The sequence below is a fragment of the Cervus canadensis genome, chromosome 7 (assembly GCF_019320065.1).
Source record: "Cervus canadensis isolate Bull #8, Minnesota chromosome 7, ASM1932006v1, whole genome shotgun sequence".
NCBI classification, from domain to species: domain Eukaryota; kingdom Metazoa; phylum Chordata; class Mammalia; order Artiodactyla; family Cervidae; genus Cervus; species Cervus canadensis.
The window spans coordinates 70,034,017-70,053,682 of record NC_057392.1 but is presented as its reverse complement, the minus strand read 5'-3'; the positions used below and the strand labels follow the sequence as shown (position 1 = coordinate 70,053,682).

The 19,666-nt window shown below is 39.5% G+C and overlaps 1 protein-coding gene across 3 annotated transcripts in view; it reads left to right on the top strand.

The window, feature by feature from the left end:
- Window positions 1–19,666, top strand: part of FNDC3B (fibronectin type III domain containing 3B) — a 352,029-nt gene that overhangs the window by 226,296 nt on the left and 106,067 nt on the right. For all 3 annotated transcript variants that reach the window (XM_043473729.1, XM_043473727.1, XM_043473728.1), the window contains exon 7: window positions 19,470–19,528. In XM_043473729.1, coding sequence (XP_043329664.1) covers window positions 19,470–19,528 — 59 coding nt within the window. The remainder of the gene's footprint in view (window positions 1–19,469; window positions 19,529–19,666) is intronic.

Below are 19,666 nucleotides of genomic sequence, written 5' to 3'. Positions count from 1 at the left end.
TTATATAGTGTTGGCCAAGAGGGTAAATGACAGAAGACAGCAGGTACAGATGTTGTGGTATGAAGCATAAAGTACTAGTCAAGTGGATCATAATCTTCCCTGTGTCAAGTCACTAGATGTTCTTGTTTGGTTGTATAAACAACTCTAGTGATGTTGCTGAAACCCTTAATAAGGGGAGAAAGAAACTGAGGGGATCACATCGTGTTACCTTCCTTGAATAGCTTTCCCAGTCTTATTTTCAATGGATTTTAAACATTAAATTTGTCCAATTTAGTGCTTTCCTGGTGGTAAAGAGTCTGCTTGCAATGCAGGAGACCTAGGTTCAATCCCTGGGTCAGAAAGATACCCTAGGGAAGGAAGTGGCAACCCACTCCAGTGTTCTTGCCAGGAGAATTCCATGTACAGAGGAGCCTGGCGGGCTGCAGCCCATGGGGTTGCAAAGAGTCGGACACAACTGAGCGACTAACACACACACAGGCTAATTTAAGCCACTTAACTGTACCCATAATCTGAACCTTCAGTTTTAGCAACTTACGTGTTTTTTCCATAATGGTATCAATCACTTACTGCATATGCTTTGCCTTTGCCAGTTCCTTTTGGAACCAATTTAAATGAGAAAAATAAAGGACTTCAGGAAGAACTATTTAAGTATGTCTGGTAAATTGTTTTACTATTTGAGAATAGCTCTGGAGGCTGAAATAAATTTTCCATTTAGTAGAATTTGGCTTTCTTTTTTTTTTTTTTTGTGAGTCACAACATTCATGGAAATATGTTGAAATCTTAAATGAGAGTATGACTTATTGCTTTTGGTATTACTTGCTGTCTAGAATGGTGTTACAGTCTGCATTACAACATTATGCTGATCAGCAGTGTTTGAAAGGAGGGATAGCTTCAAACTACATGGAAGCGTACATTTCAGGATCCACAACCTCACGTTCTGGATTCTTCAGATTGTAGAGCAAGTGTGACTCAAACCTATGCTTTTTCATTAGACATTTCATTGAATACGTGTTCTTGGTCACTTGAATTGCAACTCTCCTTGGATATTAATATCATGTACTAAACCCTAGATCTGTTAATTTAAAATTACATTGATTATCGTGAAGCAATAAGTTTCTGTATATCCAAAATATATTTCACTAAGTGTGATGACTCTTCTCTAAATTTGCAGTATTAGTGTAGTGCTTTTTTTTTTAGATAATTTTTTTTTTAGAGCATTTCTAGGTTCATGGCAAAATTGAGAGAATAACGAAGGATGTGTAAGTGAAGATGAAAGAAAAAGTAGAGGGAAAAAGTTTTAGCCAAACATGAGAACTCAGCTGGGTTATATAGTATCAGCCAGGATGGTAAGTGAAAGAAGACAGCAGGTATATATGCCATGATATGGAAATCTCTCATATGAGAAATCAGTGTGTAGTTTTTAATCTGTGTGCATGCATGTATACTTTCACAGAGATTTTATTCCCTGAGCTAGTCTGTCTACTTTAACTTTTGTTCCCTCATGGTTCATTCTCCACCCCGCAACCAGGGGATCTCATTAAAATGCTCTGTGTGTTCCTTCCCAACTTCACAGTCTTCAAACAAGCATGCAGTGCAGTCTCTTTACCCCAGTGACAGTATCTATTGCAGCCACCCGCTGCCTCAGCTCCTCCCAGCCTTGTTGCAGCTCTCTCTGCTTCCTTTCCAGTCTTAAAGATGCCAGAGCCTTCCCACCTTCACTCTGGTCTGTTTCCGCTGTCTCCAAAGTTCTCTTGCTCTTTGTATGATAGGGTCCTCCCCGTCCTTCCTCCAGTAGCCCAAATGCTTCCCTCAGAGAAGCCTTCTCAAATTCTTGTTATCACCCTTTAGAACGTGGTCTTTGTGGCACTAGTCGACCTCATCCTGTGTTCGGCGATGTGTATGTTGTCTGTTTTCTCCCACCAGAGTTCACCCCTTGAATGTATTTAAAACAGATTGGACTTGTCAGAGGTCCAAGTGCAGAGCTCATTCAAAGGAACTTCCAAACATTTTTGTAGATAATATGAATTGCTGAATTTGTTATTGTATTTGAAATTTTTCATTTTATAAGGCTTAATTTAAAATACAGAATTCCATTGCAGCTGGAAAGAGTTAACCGGATAGTTATAATGCATGTTTGTGTGCCAGAATTGCACTGCACGAAGCACAAAAGATTTTTTTTTGTTTGAGGAACTAACTAAACTGCCAGGTTAGAATTTTTTGCTGAGCCCATTTCGTCTTCAAAGACGAAGCCCTATAGATGAAGTCTTTTATTTCCTTCCCACCAAATAAATGTAATAAACGTCCATCACCGCTTTCACCATTTTTGTTCAGTAAGAGTTCACCACCTTTGGTAGTTGCAGAGTCATTTTTGGCAGTTTAGAATTATTTCTATTACCATTAGCTTTTTTACCCTTAGGCAGAATCTGGGCTTTGTGTTTTCTTCTATCCAGTTTACACTGAAAGTGAAAGTCACTCAGTCATGTCCGGCTCTTTGTGACCCCATAGACGATACGGTCCTGGAATTCTCCAGGCCAGAATACTGGAGTGGGTAGCTTTTCCCTTCTCCAGGGGATCTTCCCAACCCAGGGATTGAACACAGGCCTCCCACATTGCAGGTGGATTCTATACCAGCTGAGCCACAAGGGAAGCCCAGGAATACTGGAGTGGGTAGCCTTTTCCTTCTCCAGTAGATCTTCCTGATCCAGGAATCGAACTGGGGTCTCCTGCATTGCAGGTGGATTCTTTACCAACTGAGCTATCAGGGAAGCCCTCATTTACACTGAGTTTTGTGTAATTCATAAGAATTAAAACTTCACTCAGATACTCTTGATTGCATGCAGTAAAGACATTTTGCAATATTAGAACAGATTTTAATGTGGAATCTGAGTCAATCTTTAGTTTTAAACTGTTGCTTTCTCTTGTAGCTTGGAGATGTTTTGCAGACAGTAGCTCTTAGTAGTCTCATTCTCTTAGCACTTTTATATTAGAGCGTTTAAAAAGTGGTATGATAGCTTTTGTGTTACTCATCACCTTTGGCACTGAGGATACTTTTGTTTGCTCTTACTCTGTTTAAAGATGAGATGAAAATTTCCTTTTCTGATTGTTGGGAAACATGAAACCTGACTTTTTGACCACTTTCTACTAGGACTAGAGACCGTTTGCCTATTTGCTCCCAATTGGCTCTTCCAGCTAGGGCTAACTCAACTGGTCAGCATGCTCTTAGGAGGGAATTCTTAAGTAAACTTCGGGTTGGTGCCAGAAATAAAAATGGGGATCCATCACCTTCTAAATGGTAATAGACGGAGAGAAAGAACAACAGATTCTTTTTTTTTTTTTTTTTTTTGAGAATTATTAGTGGAAATCCCATCCACATATGAAAGCATGCTCTACAAGATAATACATTGACATTTTGGAACAAGGTTGGATTCCAACAAGGTTGGAACCATCTTGGTTCAGAGAGCCCCCTAAAGACAGCATGCTAGGAAAGGAAGCCTCTGTGATTCATAGCCTGGAAGATAAGCTTGTTATGGTAGAACATGTCTGAGTAGGAAGCAAATCCTAGTGTTCATGATATTGTCAGTGCGGTGCAGATCACCACTGGGCTTAAGCATAGACCTCTAATTCCAGCAGTCTGAACTAGAGGTGTAGGAGGTGTTATAAACCAGAGTTTGCCTGGAACTTAGGTTGTTGCCAACCTTGAGTGAGAAAAGGAATCCTTTCTTCTCTTACTTTCTCTGCAATAACTGTGAGAATGAGGGGTTGGAAAGATACTTGAATGTAAAAGTAATAAAGTATATTACTGTGAGTTCTGCTTGCAACTTTAGTTACATATGGGTATTTTCTTTAATAACATACTTTTACTGTTCCTGAATTAAGCTATGGTGACCACCTTTATGGAACCTAGCTAGAAACTGCCTTATGAATACCTTAAGGAAAAAAAGAAACTAATGGTTACCAGTGAGGAGAGAAAGTGGGGAGGGACAAATTAGGGGTATGGGGTTAGATAAAGACTTCTATGTATAAAATAGATAAGCAAGAAGGATATAATGTATAGCACAGAGAATTATAGGCATTATCTTGTAAAAACTTTTAATGGAGTGTAATCTGTAAAAATACTGACTCACTATGCTATGCATCCAAAATTAATATACTATTGTAAATCAGCTGTACTTTAGTAAAAGCGAAAAGATACCCTAAGGAAAAAGTAGCTAGCTTTGTCACAACGGGGAACATTTTGCAGTGCTGTGACCCTATCTCTGATTGGTGAAAGGCAGAGGTTATGGATTGCACTGGGGAAAGGACTGACCTCCAGAAGACAGAGCGTCATTCTAGGCACAGCTGTATATAATCTTTATTTTAGATGTGGCCTTTTACAGGCTTTAGGGACTTTTAATTTAATTCACTTTTCAGGTGAAAATTCTTCATTTGAGCCTTTGGGCATTGCTAAAGAGCATACAACCCTAAACATTCAATGCGATGGTCTTGGAACCTCCCTAATTTCTTTCTTTCCATTCTCAGTCTCTCTTCCCACTTGCTTTCACTCCTCTGAAAATTAACACCTGCCAGCGAAATCAACTTTATGCTGCTTTCACTGGAGACTGGTGTCTAAAAATCAATCCTGGCAACTAATGTAAAGTGAAATTTGGAAGACGCCTGGATTCTCATGGAGTCGTGCAAGCTGAAGTTATTAAAGAGGATTAGAGACCACAGCTGGTGAGCAGATGGAATGCTTATAATTTCACAATCTTAGGTAGCTTTAAACCTAAATCTGCACAGAACCTATTTGCGTTTTCTCTAGTTCATTTCACTTTATCCTCCTGGAATATAGCACTGGTCAGTGTGATACTTTAATTGTTGTGAATGATGAGCCTTCATAGGTCACTCACTTGCTGGAATCATTTATAATTCTGGTTGTGCAATTTCTTACTCAATTGCATTTCAGTAGCCGCTGTTAAATAATGTACTGTGAGAAGCTCAGTAGGTAGGGAGGAGGAGTAAGACTTGTAAATTTCATTCAAACTGTAGACATGAAGATGACAGTAATTACAGCTAAACTGTCCAACTGCTTGCTGCTTAAGGAAACTTGTGAGCTCTTTTTCTGTGTCCATTTGTTAGAAATTTCTGTGTTATGTGATCAAACAAGTCACCTGTATCAGCTGCCTTCAATTCCTGTACCACCTGATCGCAGGCCACTGCTCCACTTCCCCATGTCCTCCCGCCTCTTTGCTCTGGCTCATTATCCGAGGGTCTTATATGTGCACAAGGCCACCGTTAGCTCCCCAGAAATGCACTGCCTTGTACTTTCTGGCATGCTGGGGTCTCCTACACAAAGGTAAGTGTTTGCGAGACTTGCGCTCAGTGACTCAAACTAGGATCTTTACTCCACTAAGATAAAGATATTAATCTATACTCTGATGGCGGTTACTTTATCTAAGAACAGAAATTAGTACCCACCGTACACTTTGCAGTTCTTTATGCTTACTGAAAGACTTCAGCAAAATGGCTGCCACACTTCAGTCCTTGTGGAATGTCTGAAAATACAGAAAAACAGCTGGAGCCGTAAATAAGTTGAGTAGTCTGAATACACTCTGTACTAGCTGGTTAGGGAGAAAACAATACGCAGATATTTCAGGTGGTGCACTGCACAGCGAACAGCTGTAGTTTATGGTCCAACATAGTCTCTATTCTTTTGGAGCCAGTATGTGCTTCTTCTCTAAAGCCACAGTCAGCTGCAAAAATATTTTAACATGTGTTTTGGAAACAATTACTGCATAATAGTATTCTAGCCTCAAAACATCCTGAGTGATATATTTCTATACATAGGGAGGAAGGGGAGAACATATTGAGTTACTGATGCATTGGCATGGACTAGTCAGTAGAATTAATAGGAAGTGGGTTTTGGGGATCAGCTTTTCAAATGATTTTCAGCCACTTTTTTGGACTTCTAAATTGGCTTCTGTGATTGAATATGACCTCTTATGGAAGCAGTAGTATAAACACATTTTAACTTCCACTGTAATTATTTTGTACTGAACCAAGTAGTTTAGCAATCCCTTCAAACTAATAGATGTGCTTATGTATCATAAGTAAAATTGTTCTCCCTACCCTTTTCTTATTCCCTTAGGCAGTGGGGATGGCAGGGCAAAAGGAAGTCCGGAGGTCCCCTAAGAAGAAAGAGACTGAGAATTAGAAAGCTTGGGGTTAATACTGGGTCTTTTTAGGTTTGCTTAGTGTGATCTTGAGCAAATTCTGAAAATTCTTAGCTTGTAGGATTCATATCTAGTAGACAGATATAATAATACAAATATATACATGATACAAGCATGAGATTACTAGGATTGCTATAACAAAGTACCACAAACTGGGTGGCCTAAATAACAGACATGTAGCTTTCTCACAGTTTCTGGGGCTGGAAATCTGAGATCAGAGTGTCTGCAAGGTTTGAGGACCACAGGGGAAGGATCTGTTTTAGGTTTCTCTCCTTGGCTTATAGATGGCTGGTTTTGTCCTTTATCTTCACATCATCTTCCCTCTGTATGTGTCTATATCTAAATTTCCTCCTCTTATAAAGACATTAGTCACATAGGGCCCACCATAATGATCTTCTTTTAACTTAATTACCTGTGTAAAGACACTATCTTCAAATACAGCCATATTGTGAGATACCTGGGGTTAGGACTTAGGTGTATGGATTTTGAGTAGAATACAATTCACCCCATAACAATACATTACAAAGGGCTATCTAATAATAAGTGATAAACTATAGTTTGTAATTCTTCACATTGCACTATGTATTCAAAATATTGTAATGAAGTTTTATTCTGGTGGGCACATTGATAGGAATAAAAAAGCACCATACTTTGCTTCTTTAAAACCTAAAATTTAATACACAACTGTGTTTTCATTCCATATGGTGAATTTGTAAGTCAAAAGATAACATCTTTTACTCTGGAGGAATAAGGTATAACTGTTGTGTACACACTATTCCGGTTCCTATCTCTTAGGGCATCTCTTTGTTTGACTCTTAGTTGTAAAGGTTTGTTTGGGAGGTTATTAGGAAAGTTTCACGGGAGTGGGTGACTTGCTTATTGCCAGGATCAAAGAATTCTAAATTAGTCTTTTGTTGAAGGGTAAATACTCTCTCACTTGGAAGTTTTGTGCCAATGGTGGTGTTTTACTCAAAGTGTGTAACTGCTAGACTGCTTACCATAGCTGGTAAGCCATAAATATTGGATGTGCAGTAAACTCCAAATGCAACTTTGTGGCCCTGGAATAGAGGGGAATGCAAAGAAGGAGATCCCTTCATGGAAAATGCCAGGTTTTTCATTCACTGGGATTGCAGTTGGAGGACTATTAATTATGGAAAGAAAGGCAACCAGACAGTCACATATTCTAAGGCAGAAAGGAGAATTGAGTACTCAGAGCAGTTGGAAGCATGCATTAATATTGCAAAAAAGAAAGACTTGCAAATACTTCTGTAGTTCAGATTTTCCTATTTGATTGAATAATTAACTGCTAAATAGGCATAATAGAGTCATCTCAAATGGTCCTTTAGAGATGTGTGATTTGTATCTACAAAAAAACTACTGTGTAACAGGAAAACTGGAAAACAACTAACTTGGCTAACAAAACCAAGGCATTTTAGCCTTAAAAACAACTTTGTGCATTCTGATTTAATTTTCTGAAATGAGATTAGTATGTAGCAGATTGAAAGGTTACCACTAGTAGATAAAATGCTCCATTCTTCTCCAGGATACTATCCAGAGTGAATTCTAAGAATTCTCAGTTGCTTAATTAGTAATGTGCTCAGTTGCATTTTTATCATCACAGGAAGCTTGATGACTTTATTGAGTTCTTTTTATTTTTATTTTTTCTGCCAGGAAGACTGTTAGCTTTGGCTATAGAAATATTTCTGATCCACATCACATGTAGAATTCTTACTGAATTAATTTAGCATGTGCATGGTTTCCAATGCAGAAATAGAAGTGTACAGATTTTTGACACAGGTTTATCATAATGTGTTATTTGATGTAATATCATAATCTATCAAGGTGTCGTCCCTTATAAGTATCTCTGCCATGACTTCTCTCATGTGCTTGTTTCTAAATATCCAGAGAATAAAAGCACAGTATGTGCATTTGTTCATAAAAGGTCTCTGACCATTGATTCAGTCACGGATTCTATACCTATTCCTGTGCAGGTACTAGGTACTGGGTGGTCAGTGACACGTAGCACAGACATGATTCCTCTACTCAAGAAAGTGAAAGTGAAGTCACTCAGTCCTGTCCGACTCTTTGTGACCCCAGGGACTGTAACCTACCACGTTCCTCCTTCCATGGAATTTTCCAGGCAAGGGTACTGGAGTGGGTTGCCATTTCCTTCTCCAGGAGATCTTCCCGACCCAGGAAATGGAACCCGAGTCTCCCACATTGTAGGCAGACGCTTTACCCTCTGAACCACCAGGGAAGCCAAGCTTTACTGTTTTTGGAGAAGTGGAGGCTACACAGCTGACCATTAAACAACATGGGTTTGAACTTTGCAGGTCTGGATTTTTTTTTTTTCAATAGTAAATACTATAGTACTACGTGATCTGTGGTTGGCTGAATATGCATATGTGGAGGGACTGTATTTATGGAGGGCCTACTTTAAGTTATACATGGATTTTCAACTAAAGGATAGGTCTGCCCTGCTAATCCCTATGTAGTTCAAGGGCCAGCTGCACTGTGAACAAGAACATACAGTAGAATATATACTTAAATATCGAGAGGAGGATGGGCTGTTAGGGGAGACCCTACAAAGAGAACCATCGCGGGAGGGTGATAAAGGCAGTGCTGCTGGGAAGAATGGGTTTCTCAGCAGAGGCATGAAGGATGAGAAAAGGGAACTGGGCCAGAAAGGGAGGGATAGACTCACATGCATATTTTGTACTGCCCTGTCACCCTTGGATAGCTTCAAGCTTTGTCACAAATTAACCTTTTACATTTTGGTGTCTTTTAATGGAAATTTTATCATTATAATTTCTAGAACTTATTTAGATAAAATAATTACCTAGATAAAAAATTGTCAGTGTAATTTCTGAGAACCGTATTTGAAATCTTTTTTATCTCTGTTGCTCATTCCTTATTCGCTGCCCTCTTTTTTTGGTCATCTCTTTTGTTTTTTTCTTCTGTGCTATCTTTTATATTTTCATCTTGAGCAATTTTTCTTTCGCCCTTTGATTCATGACCCAAATGGCGACTTTTGCTCATGGGTTTTCCCCAGGGCCTGAGGAGCTCACTGTAGACCAGGAGTTACATACCTCAGCTATTACCCAGGTGAGCACGATTTATCACCTACAGACTTGAAAATGTGGCTGGCTGGTAAAGTGTGCCATTTATTGAGCTGGTTTGGGGTAGAAATGTAATTCTCAGACCTTTTAACTGAATTTTTACATATACATGCATGCAAAAGACGTTATTAATAGACCTACAACTTTCCTGTTTTGAACAATGGGGCATCCCATTTGGACAGCAGAGATGCCAACTATGTGGCTCAAGAGAGTCCTTTATTTTAGACAGGAGACTGAAAATTTTAAATTCCAAGTAATTCAGTTTTATAAAAGATTTAACACGAGGCAGCAAAATCAGTGCCATATGACTTTGGTGTAGAGTAGTTTGCTTGTAAACAACTTAAGACTTCTTTCACATTGACCTTAGATTTGTCTGCTCTGTTATACATGTTTTTAAGGGTAAAAGGAAAACCTTTAAGAATAGAGCACTCTGGTCATCACAATGGTCCCAATTCTGGAAAAAAATCTCTCATAGGTCGTATTCTCCCTGGAGATGTTTCCTGCTCACTGGCCTAATCTAACTTTTCATTTTAGTTTATTTCTCAGTTTGATGCATTTAGAATACAGACTGTTTTCTTTTTCGGATTGGGCAGATGTTGCTGTCTCTTTTGATTATCTATTTTTTTAAAGGAAATGTTGATTACGAAGAAAAAGAAATAAAACAGGATCAAGCGAAACTGAGAGCAGAAATTATATAATCCAAGAAGACCCAAATGTATTCTATGATTTTCCACTCAAAGTTTACCCTGATTCATGTTTAAGTTTCTAGACTTCAAGTTTGCTGTATTTTAAAATGTCATTTAGGATGGTTCTTGTGTTGTTTGTTTTAACTTCAATTTCTGAAAGATACAGAAACAAGAAATACTTAGATGATTTTTTTTCCCTTCCTATTCACATTTAAATAAGAAAGTTCTTGAGTAATAGTGGCTTTTGACAATTTGGGATGAATTCTACTTAATGTTAATAAAATCTCTCACCTGCAGTCTGCACATTTTCTCACAGTTAGCCAAGTGATCTTAATCCAGAATATTTAACAGGTATTCAAAACAGAAGTCTCAAGGAAATGAACAAAGGGTCACAGAAAACAGCTTGAAGGATCTCCTGCTGGCTGTATCTGAGACAGTTTTAGCATTCAAAAGAATGATGGCAAAGAGTATGACAAGTTTTCTTGAGTGGAAAAGTAATTTAAAAAAATAATAATGCATGACTTCATAGATGCATAAAGGTGTGGGAGAGGAAACTAATTAATGTAGAAAGAATGATAGAATTAGGAATGCCACCATCTTACAACTATCAATATAGTAATATCTTCTGACAGCAATCGTTAATATTTACTTTAACCATCAGGTCAAAGGGGAAGAGGGTGCCTTTGACAACAGGGAAGTATGTCATATAATACCGGAACTAAGTGACCCAAGTGCTGAACATCCCCAAAAGGTTCACACTGACATCATGTGCTTCCTTATGTGATGGAATAGGAGGTACATTCATATAGAGCTCTTGACAAACATTTTTAGCATGAATCTAACTATGAGGGAATAGTCACACAATCCAGATAGTTTTATATGCTCTAAGGAAACTGGTCTGGACAGTTCAAAAATATTAACTTAAGACAAAAATTATAGGAGATTTTTGTTCTAGATTAAAGGAGACTAATGCAGCAGATGTTCCTTGATTGGATCCTCGAGAGGACGTTACAGACATATTGGAATGACTGGGGAAGTTTGAGTATGAAATACAGATTAGATTTTATTCTCTCAGTGTTAACTCTCTTGGTTGTGATGTTATTGTGGTTATGTATAAGAAGGTCCTTGTTTTTAGGAAATACATGCCGAAGTTTTGGGGGTAAAATGTCATAAAATCAATAACTTCCTTTCAAATAGTTCTGAAAAAAAACTAATTTTTAGTTTTTTAAGTGTATGTATATATAGAGACAAAACGTGAACATGCAGGTATAGCAAAATGTTAATGATTGGTCAGTGTAGGTGAAGGGCATGTGGTGGCTCATAGTACTGTTCTTTCACTTTTCTATAAATTGGTAATGTTTCTAATATATTTGTGCAGATCAGGCAATTTCACAGAAAATTTTCCATCTCCAGATTTTCTGGAAAAATGGTAGTCTGTCACCTGAGATTCCTTGAATCCTGCTTAGTGATAATTGGATACATAACAGCTGCCTCCTTTAGAAAGGGTGAAGCATTTTTCAGTTTTTCACAGTCTTTACTCTTCCCTTTTGCCTGATACATGTCCACTAACTCCTTGACATTACCTGCCGGGTGACTATATGCATTTGTTGATTTCCTCAGTGAGGTAGGTTGTACCATTGGATGATAAAGCTATTTCCATATGCCAGAACTCTGGTAGGTTATGTAGAGCCCTAGCACATGAAGTTAACACTGGATCTGGGTAGCACTTGACATGGTTCTCATATCAGCTGATGAGCTTTACTGGGTTCTTTGGTTATAGGCTGAGTATCTGTCATCCCCAAATGCATATAATTTTGTCATGAGAGACATCAAATTTTAAAATGTGTTTGTAAAAACTGTTCAAAACTTGCTCAATAGGTGGTATAAATATTAAAATTCTCTTTCAGATTTAATGTGTTACAAAATTGGGCTCTCTGGATTCTGTCTTGCAAAATCAGTTGAACAGTCTTGCAAAATTATTGAATACACTACTTGAAAGGTTTTCAGTGTGACATGCCAAATCTTTTAACGAGAAAACATTTTGTGGAAACGTTTATAGATGCCAGTGCAGAAAGTAGGGTATAAGCTTCAATTACCTTTGTAAGTCGTTCTATCCTATGTTTAAGTGATTGCTTTCCTGTTCCACACCCAGGGAGGGCACCAGGTCTTTCTGGGTAATCATGGCGCTCAGCCTTCCCCCAAAATAAAAGAGCTATATCTGGTACAGGTTAGGGCTCAGTTAGCCAGTGATCTGGTTCAAACACACAGAGGGAAGGAAAGAAAAGGACTAGTGCTAGAGTCAGGCTTGCCAGGCAAGCGTATCTACCTCATACTTGATCCATTTTTGTGGGTTTTTCATCCCTATGTAATTTGCTGTTCTTGAAAACACTAGCAGCATCCCTCCAGTTCCATGCATTTATATGAGTTTTGCCTTGTGAAGTAAACAATGAGAATTTTTCTTAGAGAATTTGACAGAAGTGAACGTAGAATCTCCTGGTATTTTAGGTAGAATCCATCTAGTTTCATCCATCCACTTTAGTTGGCATCACAGGATGTGTTTGAGAGAGAAACTTGAGTTGACCTGGGGTTCAGCAAGAGTAACATATCTGGGGCTTTCCCCTTTCATTAAAGCCCCAGATCTCACACTTCCATGCCTGATTAACTAAATTGTAGTATAGCTTTTGCCCAAAGAGACCCATTTTACGTACAGATAGACTGATGTGAATATTCCAGGTAGGGCTTTGCTCAAATCTTGGGCTAGGACAGAAAATCACTCTTTCTCCAGAATTCCAGAAATAGCAACAAAATCTTAGAGGAAATTAGCCTCCCTTGTCCCATTTACCTTCTCCAGTCTTCTCTCCCGTCCAGCTGGGCACACCAGCTGCAGAAGGAATTCATCTCTCATCTTCTGCTTTCTCTAAGGTTCCAGGCTCTATCTGGAACCCAAGTTGCTCTTGAAAATGTTTTCCTAGACTGAAAGGCAACTTCCCACAACATATGTTCACCTATCTGCTGCTTTCTTGTCCACTATTGAGTCTGATGTTGCCTTGTCTGTCTTTCAGGATTTCACATGAAGTAACCACTTAACCAGCTAAATGGCTGGAAAGCTGTTCGTCTTTGCATTTGTAGCATCAGGATGATTGATAACTGAAGATATTTCTGGCACATTTGTCTTTGGGGATTAACTGCATTGTCTTTATGTTTCATGAATTTATTCTTTGTAATTTTGCACACTCTTTTAATATTTGTATTTAACACCACTGTGGATCATAATTACTAAATGGAGATTCTTAGGTAGTTAACCTTAATTTTGTATGCAGTTATTGATTCCTCCTTTCTCCATACAGGATAAGTAATATTTTAAAACATGAAGATGCAGATTCATTTTTCTGATTAGTAAAGCAATTCGATAAGCATTTATAAACTGTAAACTGTCATTCCTTCACCTTCATTTATTCTCATCAGCATTAGTAGGCGTTGACTAGATAGCCAATGTGTCCCTGTTATTGAGTCATTTTTTTCTCTTTTTCATCCAGAAGTACTGTTTATTTCTGTTCAGTTAGTCATATATTGAATGTTTGCTTTTGATTTTAAGCCTCTTATCCTAAAAATGGGCATGACCAGAAGTTGCATATTTTCCATGCCCTTAGTTTATTATGTATAATTGTTAAAAAGAGTAGCTAAGTCAGCTCCTTGGCAAATCTGAGAGAGCATATTATGTTATGCTGGGCATATCTGTAAATGAGCCCTGTGGATGAGAGCTAGACAGAAGGGTTACAGAGAAATAATGCTGATGTCATGTCTTTGGAATGAAGGGGCTGCTGTCACAACCATAAATGCATTCTATAGCTAGCAGCTAAGTGTCTAGCACTATTCCTCTTCTAAGAAGGGAAAAAAATGTGAAACAAGCCAAAGAAAAAAATTGTGTTTATAAAGTGGGATATTTTAATTAATTTAGGCCTTGCTGTTATACAAACAGTCTGAACTTACAGTTCTTTTTGGAACAAACATGAAAACCATTATTTGTGGAAAGTTTAAATTTCACATGACACATATTCCCTCTGTGTGTGGGGTTGTTTTTTGTTTTGTTTGTGTCCTTTTTCAGAAAAATGTATTTGCTTTGCTAGTGTATTTTTATTTTAAGCTTCCCTTTGCTAAAAATGCTTTATTTTCTTGGGTGGAGATGTGCGTTTAGGAGGGAAGAAGGGTATAAGTTGCTTAGTTGAAGTTCTCCTTCCCTTTTTTTGGCCTTTCCAAATAGGGTAGTTTTCACCTCATTGGGGCATGTTTAAACTAGAGGCTTCCATCTTAATTCCTTTTTAAGAAATTCCCTACCCCCAAAGTGTCCATATCTACAAAATAAAATGCTTCCCACCCTCTCTGTTGGGGCTTCCCCGGTGGCTCAAATGGTAAAGAATCTGCCTGCAATGCAGGAAACCTGGGTTCGATCCCTAGGTTGGGAAGATCCCCTGGAGCAGGACATGGCAACCCACTCCAGTATTCTTGCCTTGAGAATTCCATGGATAGAGGAACCTGGCGGGCTGCAGTCCATGGAGTTGTAAAGAGTCAGACTCGACTGAAGCACCTAACACACGCACTCACACCCACACCCACCACCCACCCAGCACCACGGCCCCCCACCCACCCCATTTGGTAAGCTATCTGAGAATACCCTGTAATCTTTTTTTACTGGTCACAGCCTTCACTGCAGGGAAAAGACTTTTAAATCTTAAGAAGGTGGTGATATAAAAGGTGAGTTATCATGTCTGCCCACTTCAGCCGTGGTCACAATCAAAATTGAAGCACGTGGTTTTAATCTGTTTTCTTGCCTTGTGGCAGCTTCAATGTGAGGAGAAAGAAACACAAAGTTGGCTTATAAAATTTGCCTCTGGATAAATTTACTTGTTGCAAAACCAGAGGGCAGAAGGCAGCCCTGATAATGGAGAAAGAGCCCCTTTCTTCCCACAGCCTTACCCTTCTCCCTCTTCCGGACAATCTCTTGTTCACATTGACACACACCAAATTCTTGGGGGTCCTGGGAGGACATAAAACAAACAAGACATAGTTTCCTCTTTAAACTTGATATGAAAGGTATCCTAATGGCAAAATCATCAGAACTGTTCTTCCTTGTTTTGTTAATTTTTGTGAGGGGATTAATTATTTTTTTTTTCTCCTTTCTCACACACTCATGGTGTGTGTGAGAGTGCAACAGAGGTAGAGAAAAAGACATCATGTAAGCAAGCAGAAGCAAGATCCAGCTCTGAAACAGACTTTGTAGAGCTGGTCTCCTAGGCTGTTCAATGGGAAGGGTAATAATGCATAGACTACTCCCAGGCACTGTTAAATCTTGCTTAGGGAGAGGTCTGAGTTAATTGAGTTATTTAGGTGGTAGAATCCTGGATTTGGGCATTTTCATACCAGAAAGTTAGCTTTCACACTAGAGTTTATTTTATATGTGGTAAGTAACTGTCACTTTAGCTCAGTTAAACAAATTTTATTTTCACTCTTGTTTGTGCAGATTGTGTGCCTGGCATTTACTTTTTTCTCTTAGTCTGTGGCAACACAAATGGAAAAGCATGAAATAAATGTAGTGTGGATGCATTTTCTTCTTTTCTCCTTATTCACAATTCAGAATCTTGAAAGAAAGAAGGCATCCAGTCTAGCTTTGATACCACATTTCTCCCGATATAATAGGGTGATGATCGTCCTATCACTACCTGTCCTCCTCACGCCCTGCCCTTGTATTTTTGATCTTCTCAGAATCCTTTGTTTATTTGGCTCCATCCATGGCCTACTTTTTCTTTTTCTTCCTTTCCTCGTATGGCTTGTCCCCCAAAGGCCTTTGCTCTAATCATCTGACAGCTTTTTCAGAATTTAAGAAAGAAACCCCACAACACAGACCCTCTCGTGGGGCTTGTGGTGTCCCGGCTGCCCCCTCCTCTCTCCCATCCACCTCAGCACAAACGCCCTCTCCCTCGGGACTCCTCATTCCTGGTGATGCAGCCAGAGGTTCCATCTTGCTCTGGGACACCTGACGTGACTTCGCTTGTGCTCCTGGGGAAATAAATCCTCCTCGTCTGTCCCTCAGCCTCACTCCTCAGTCGACAAAGACATGGTGCAGGTTTTGTGCTCCGAACTGAAGGTGAAAACTGTGATGTGCAGGAAAGACTGCAGTTCTGCCTCCTGCTGTAAAATGGAGTGGAAAATGTCCGTCTTGCCAAGAAGGTTGTAAAGATGAGCATGGTGATGGTGCCTGGCCAGCGCATGTCTACATGCTCAGGAAATACCAGCTCTCCTTATTATAAGACAGACACGAGAAGTCCTGACCTCTCTCTGGAAGTTGTTTAGTTGTTTTCCTCTCAGTCAGCCTTTCATTTGTATGTCTGGCTCTTACCTGAAACCCGTTTTTTTTTTTTTTTCCAGTCTTAAGCAGATCTTTCTCCCCACCCCGCACCTCCTTCTAACTCAACCTCCTTTCCCACTTTTCCTTTTTCTGTCACCTGTGTGTGTTTGAAAGCTGGCTGGGGGAAGAAGGTCTTCAATTTTTTTTTTTTTTTTAAACACTCTTTCATGCCCTATGTCTAGTTATAGTCCAGAGGATTCTTCCTTTGCAGAGCTCTTCAATCCTTTCTTTGTTGGATAGGCGATCATTTCTCTTCTCGTCTACAACTTTATTAAGCGATCGCCAACCTTTTTGGCACCAGGGACTGGTTTTGGGGAAGATAATTTTTCCACAGACAGGGTGTAGAGGGTGGTTAGGCAGTAATGGGAGTGATGGGGATCTGAGATGAAGCTTCCCTTGCTCACCTGCCCACCTTCACCTCCTGCTGTGCGGCCTGGTTCCTAACAGGTCATGGGGCGGGGGAAGGTTGGTGGTGGTTGGGGACCCCTGCTTTATTACCTCAAAAATAGGGTTTGGCTTCTTGTCCTGAGACATTTTAAATGTCTGTCAGGACAGCTAGCTGTTTGAATGTATCTAGTGTTTGAATTGTATCTCTGTTGAGTGTTTGAAACCATAGGGTCCTTCAAACTCTGGAATAACCAGTGATTCAGAAGGTTTTGTCTTTAACAACTGAAGCAGTTCCTTTATTGCAACTGTGCTCATGTGTTTTTTACTGACAATTAACTTCTGAGATACACAGTATTTACGGTTGGCTCAGTAGGAATTCCCAGAAAATGTGAGGATATGTTTTGACTTAGGGGTCTAGTCCATTGTCTATATCTTAACACAAATACATGATTATAAATGAGCTTAGGACATTCAGTCTTTTGAAGGTGAATTTTCTTTTAGTTGCAGTTTTAAAAAATATGATATTGCCACCAACCCATTTGTTTTTCTCACCAAAATAAAGGTAAACATGTTCTGCCAAGCAGAATGCAATGGGGAAAAAAAAGGAACTGATCCCTTTAAGGTGGAGCCAACTAGAAGTTCTTGTTATTTTTTATGTAGGCTTGGTTTATTTACTGAGTCAACAAGTATGCATTGGGCTCTGACCCTGCAGGATCTATGCGAGGCACTCTGGGCTGCATTGTGTGTGTGTCCTACAATGGGGCCTGGAGCTGAAGTGTACGCTGTGGCCTCTTCTCGTGTCCCCCACACGTGAAACTAGGGGTGGCATTTTTAAGTGCTAGAAAAAAAGAATGTGTGTCAGAGGTCTTTATGTGACCCACAAGGTTTAAAATATTTAACTGTCTGGTTATCAGCAGAAATGTATGGGCTTTCCCAGGTGGCAAAGTGGTAAAGAATCTGCCTGCCAAAGCAGGAGACACAAGAGACACAGGTTCGATCCCTGGGGTGGGAAAGATCCTCTGGAGAAGGGAATGGCTACCCACTCCAGTATTCTTGCTTGGAGAATTCCATGGACAGAGGAGCCCAGCAGGCTACCTCGTGTGGGATCTCAAAGAGTCAGACACGACTAAGCGACTAACACTTTGACTTTTTCAAATTATTGACAGAAAAAAATGTATCTGCTCCAGATCTATAGTTTATCTTCCTTCCTCAAGCTTTTATTTTAGCAGAAAAGAAGTAATAAATGAGGGGACAATTAAACAAGAGAATTAATGTATGGTTTTGATGACCGCTGGACAAGAGAATAAGTAGGATAGGAGAATGACTGGAGGAAACCTGAGGTTGAGGTGGGATTCTTTGAAATTAGACTTGATCATTGTGAATGCACAGTCTGTGAAGAGCTGGGCTTACTAACCTGTTCTCACCCCTAGTCCATTCCCCTCTCCTCCTCCAAATGTCTGCTTGCCCGTAGTATTCAGCCGGATGTTGGTTCATAGGAAACTTCTAGAACTTCTATCTCTTGGAGAGCCTATACCATGGCACCTGTCACTCTGTAATCACCTCTTTGCTTCCATTCCTCACCCCCAACCCCACCCCTCACTAGACTTGAAATATCTTGGGGTCAAGGACATGTCTTGATAATCATGTATCTCTAGGTATATAGCTCATAAACTAGTTGAACAGTTAAGTTAATCTGTAGATTCAAAATTAGATTCCATCAAGCAAGTTGTGAAAATCAGATGTTTCCTTTAGCAAAACAGGTTCTTAAGTTTAAATTCTGTCATATATCCTATTTATACATATCCTTCCCACTCCATCCTCTCTCCTCCAAGCAATTTTCCCCTTTCATTTCAAAAACAATTCTTGCTCCACCCTAAAACTTGCCCATCTCCCCATCTTATTTAAAAATACTGAAATATCCTTTCAGTTGATCCAGCCCCAAACTAGGGATACTCTTTGATTCTTCACATTCCCTCATCCTTGCCTATCATGCCCTTTCCTTTAGCACCTATACCTCTAGAACCACACCTGTTTTTAGCATCTTTACTACCACCCCCAGCTCAGGCCAGTTCCACCCTTCACCTGGACCAGCGTAGCAGTGTGCTAACTGGTCTTTCTGCTCCCACTCGTACCTTCCATATATCCATTATTCATGCAGGCAAGCAGATATTTTCAAACTCAAAATAATAGTGTGTCAGTCCCTCCACTAAAACACACCAGTGGTTTCTTACCAAATTTAGAATAAAAATTGAGTTTAAAAATCTGAACTCACAGCCCTACATGAACTGACCCGTATCTTCAACCTCATCTCCTTATTGCTGTCAGCTTCTAGCTGCACTGGTCTCCTCTGTTTCCTCCTTAGGGTTCTCTATTCCCTGTTGCCTGTTGAATTATTAGGTGGAATTCCGTGTTAATCTAGTCAGCTCTGTGAATATGTAAACCAATAGTAGTGTCAAGTTAACACAATCACAGTGAAATCCGTACCCCCAAAGACATCCCCATTCCTGATTTTTATCATCATGCTGTGGTCCCGAAAGTTCATGGTAATAGGCAACTGACTTAATGATAACTCTTGTTAAAGGCCCTGGGAAAGGAAGTTGACAACCTTACTGACTTCTAATGGTGTTAACTGATTTCTCTTTTTCTCCCTCTTTTTGCCATGCAGAATATGAGCTGGAAGTAAAGAGGGTGCAAGACATTCTTTCGGGAATAGAGAAGCCACAGGTATGTCTTCTGGATTTCTCAGTATAAATGGCGCTCTTTTAAGTATTTCAAACATGCTTTCCTTTTACCACACAGTAGGTAAGCAAAAGGGCCCCTTCCCATTGCAGATTATTCATAAACTATGAAATAGAGCTGTTA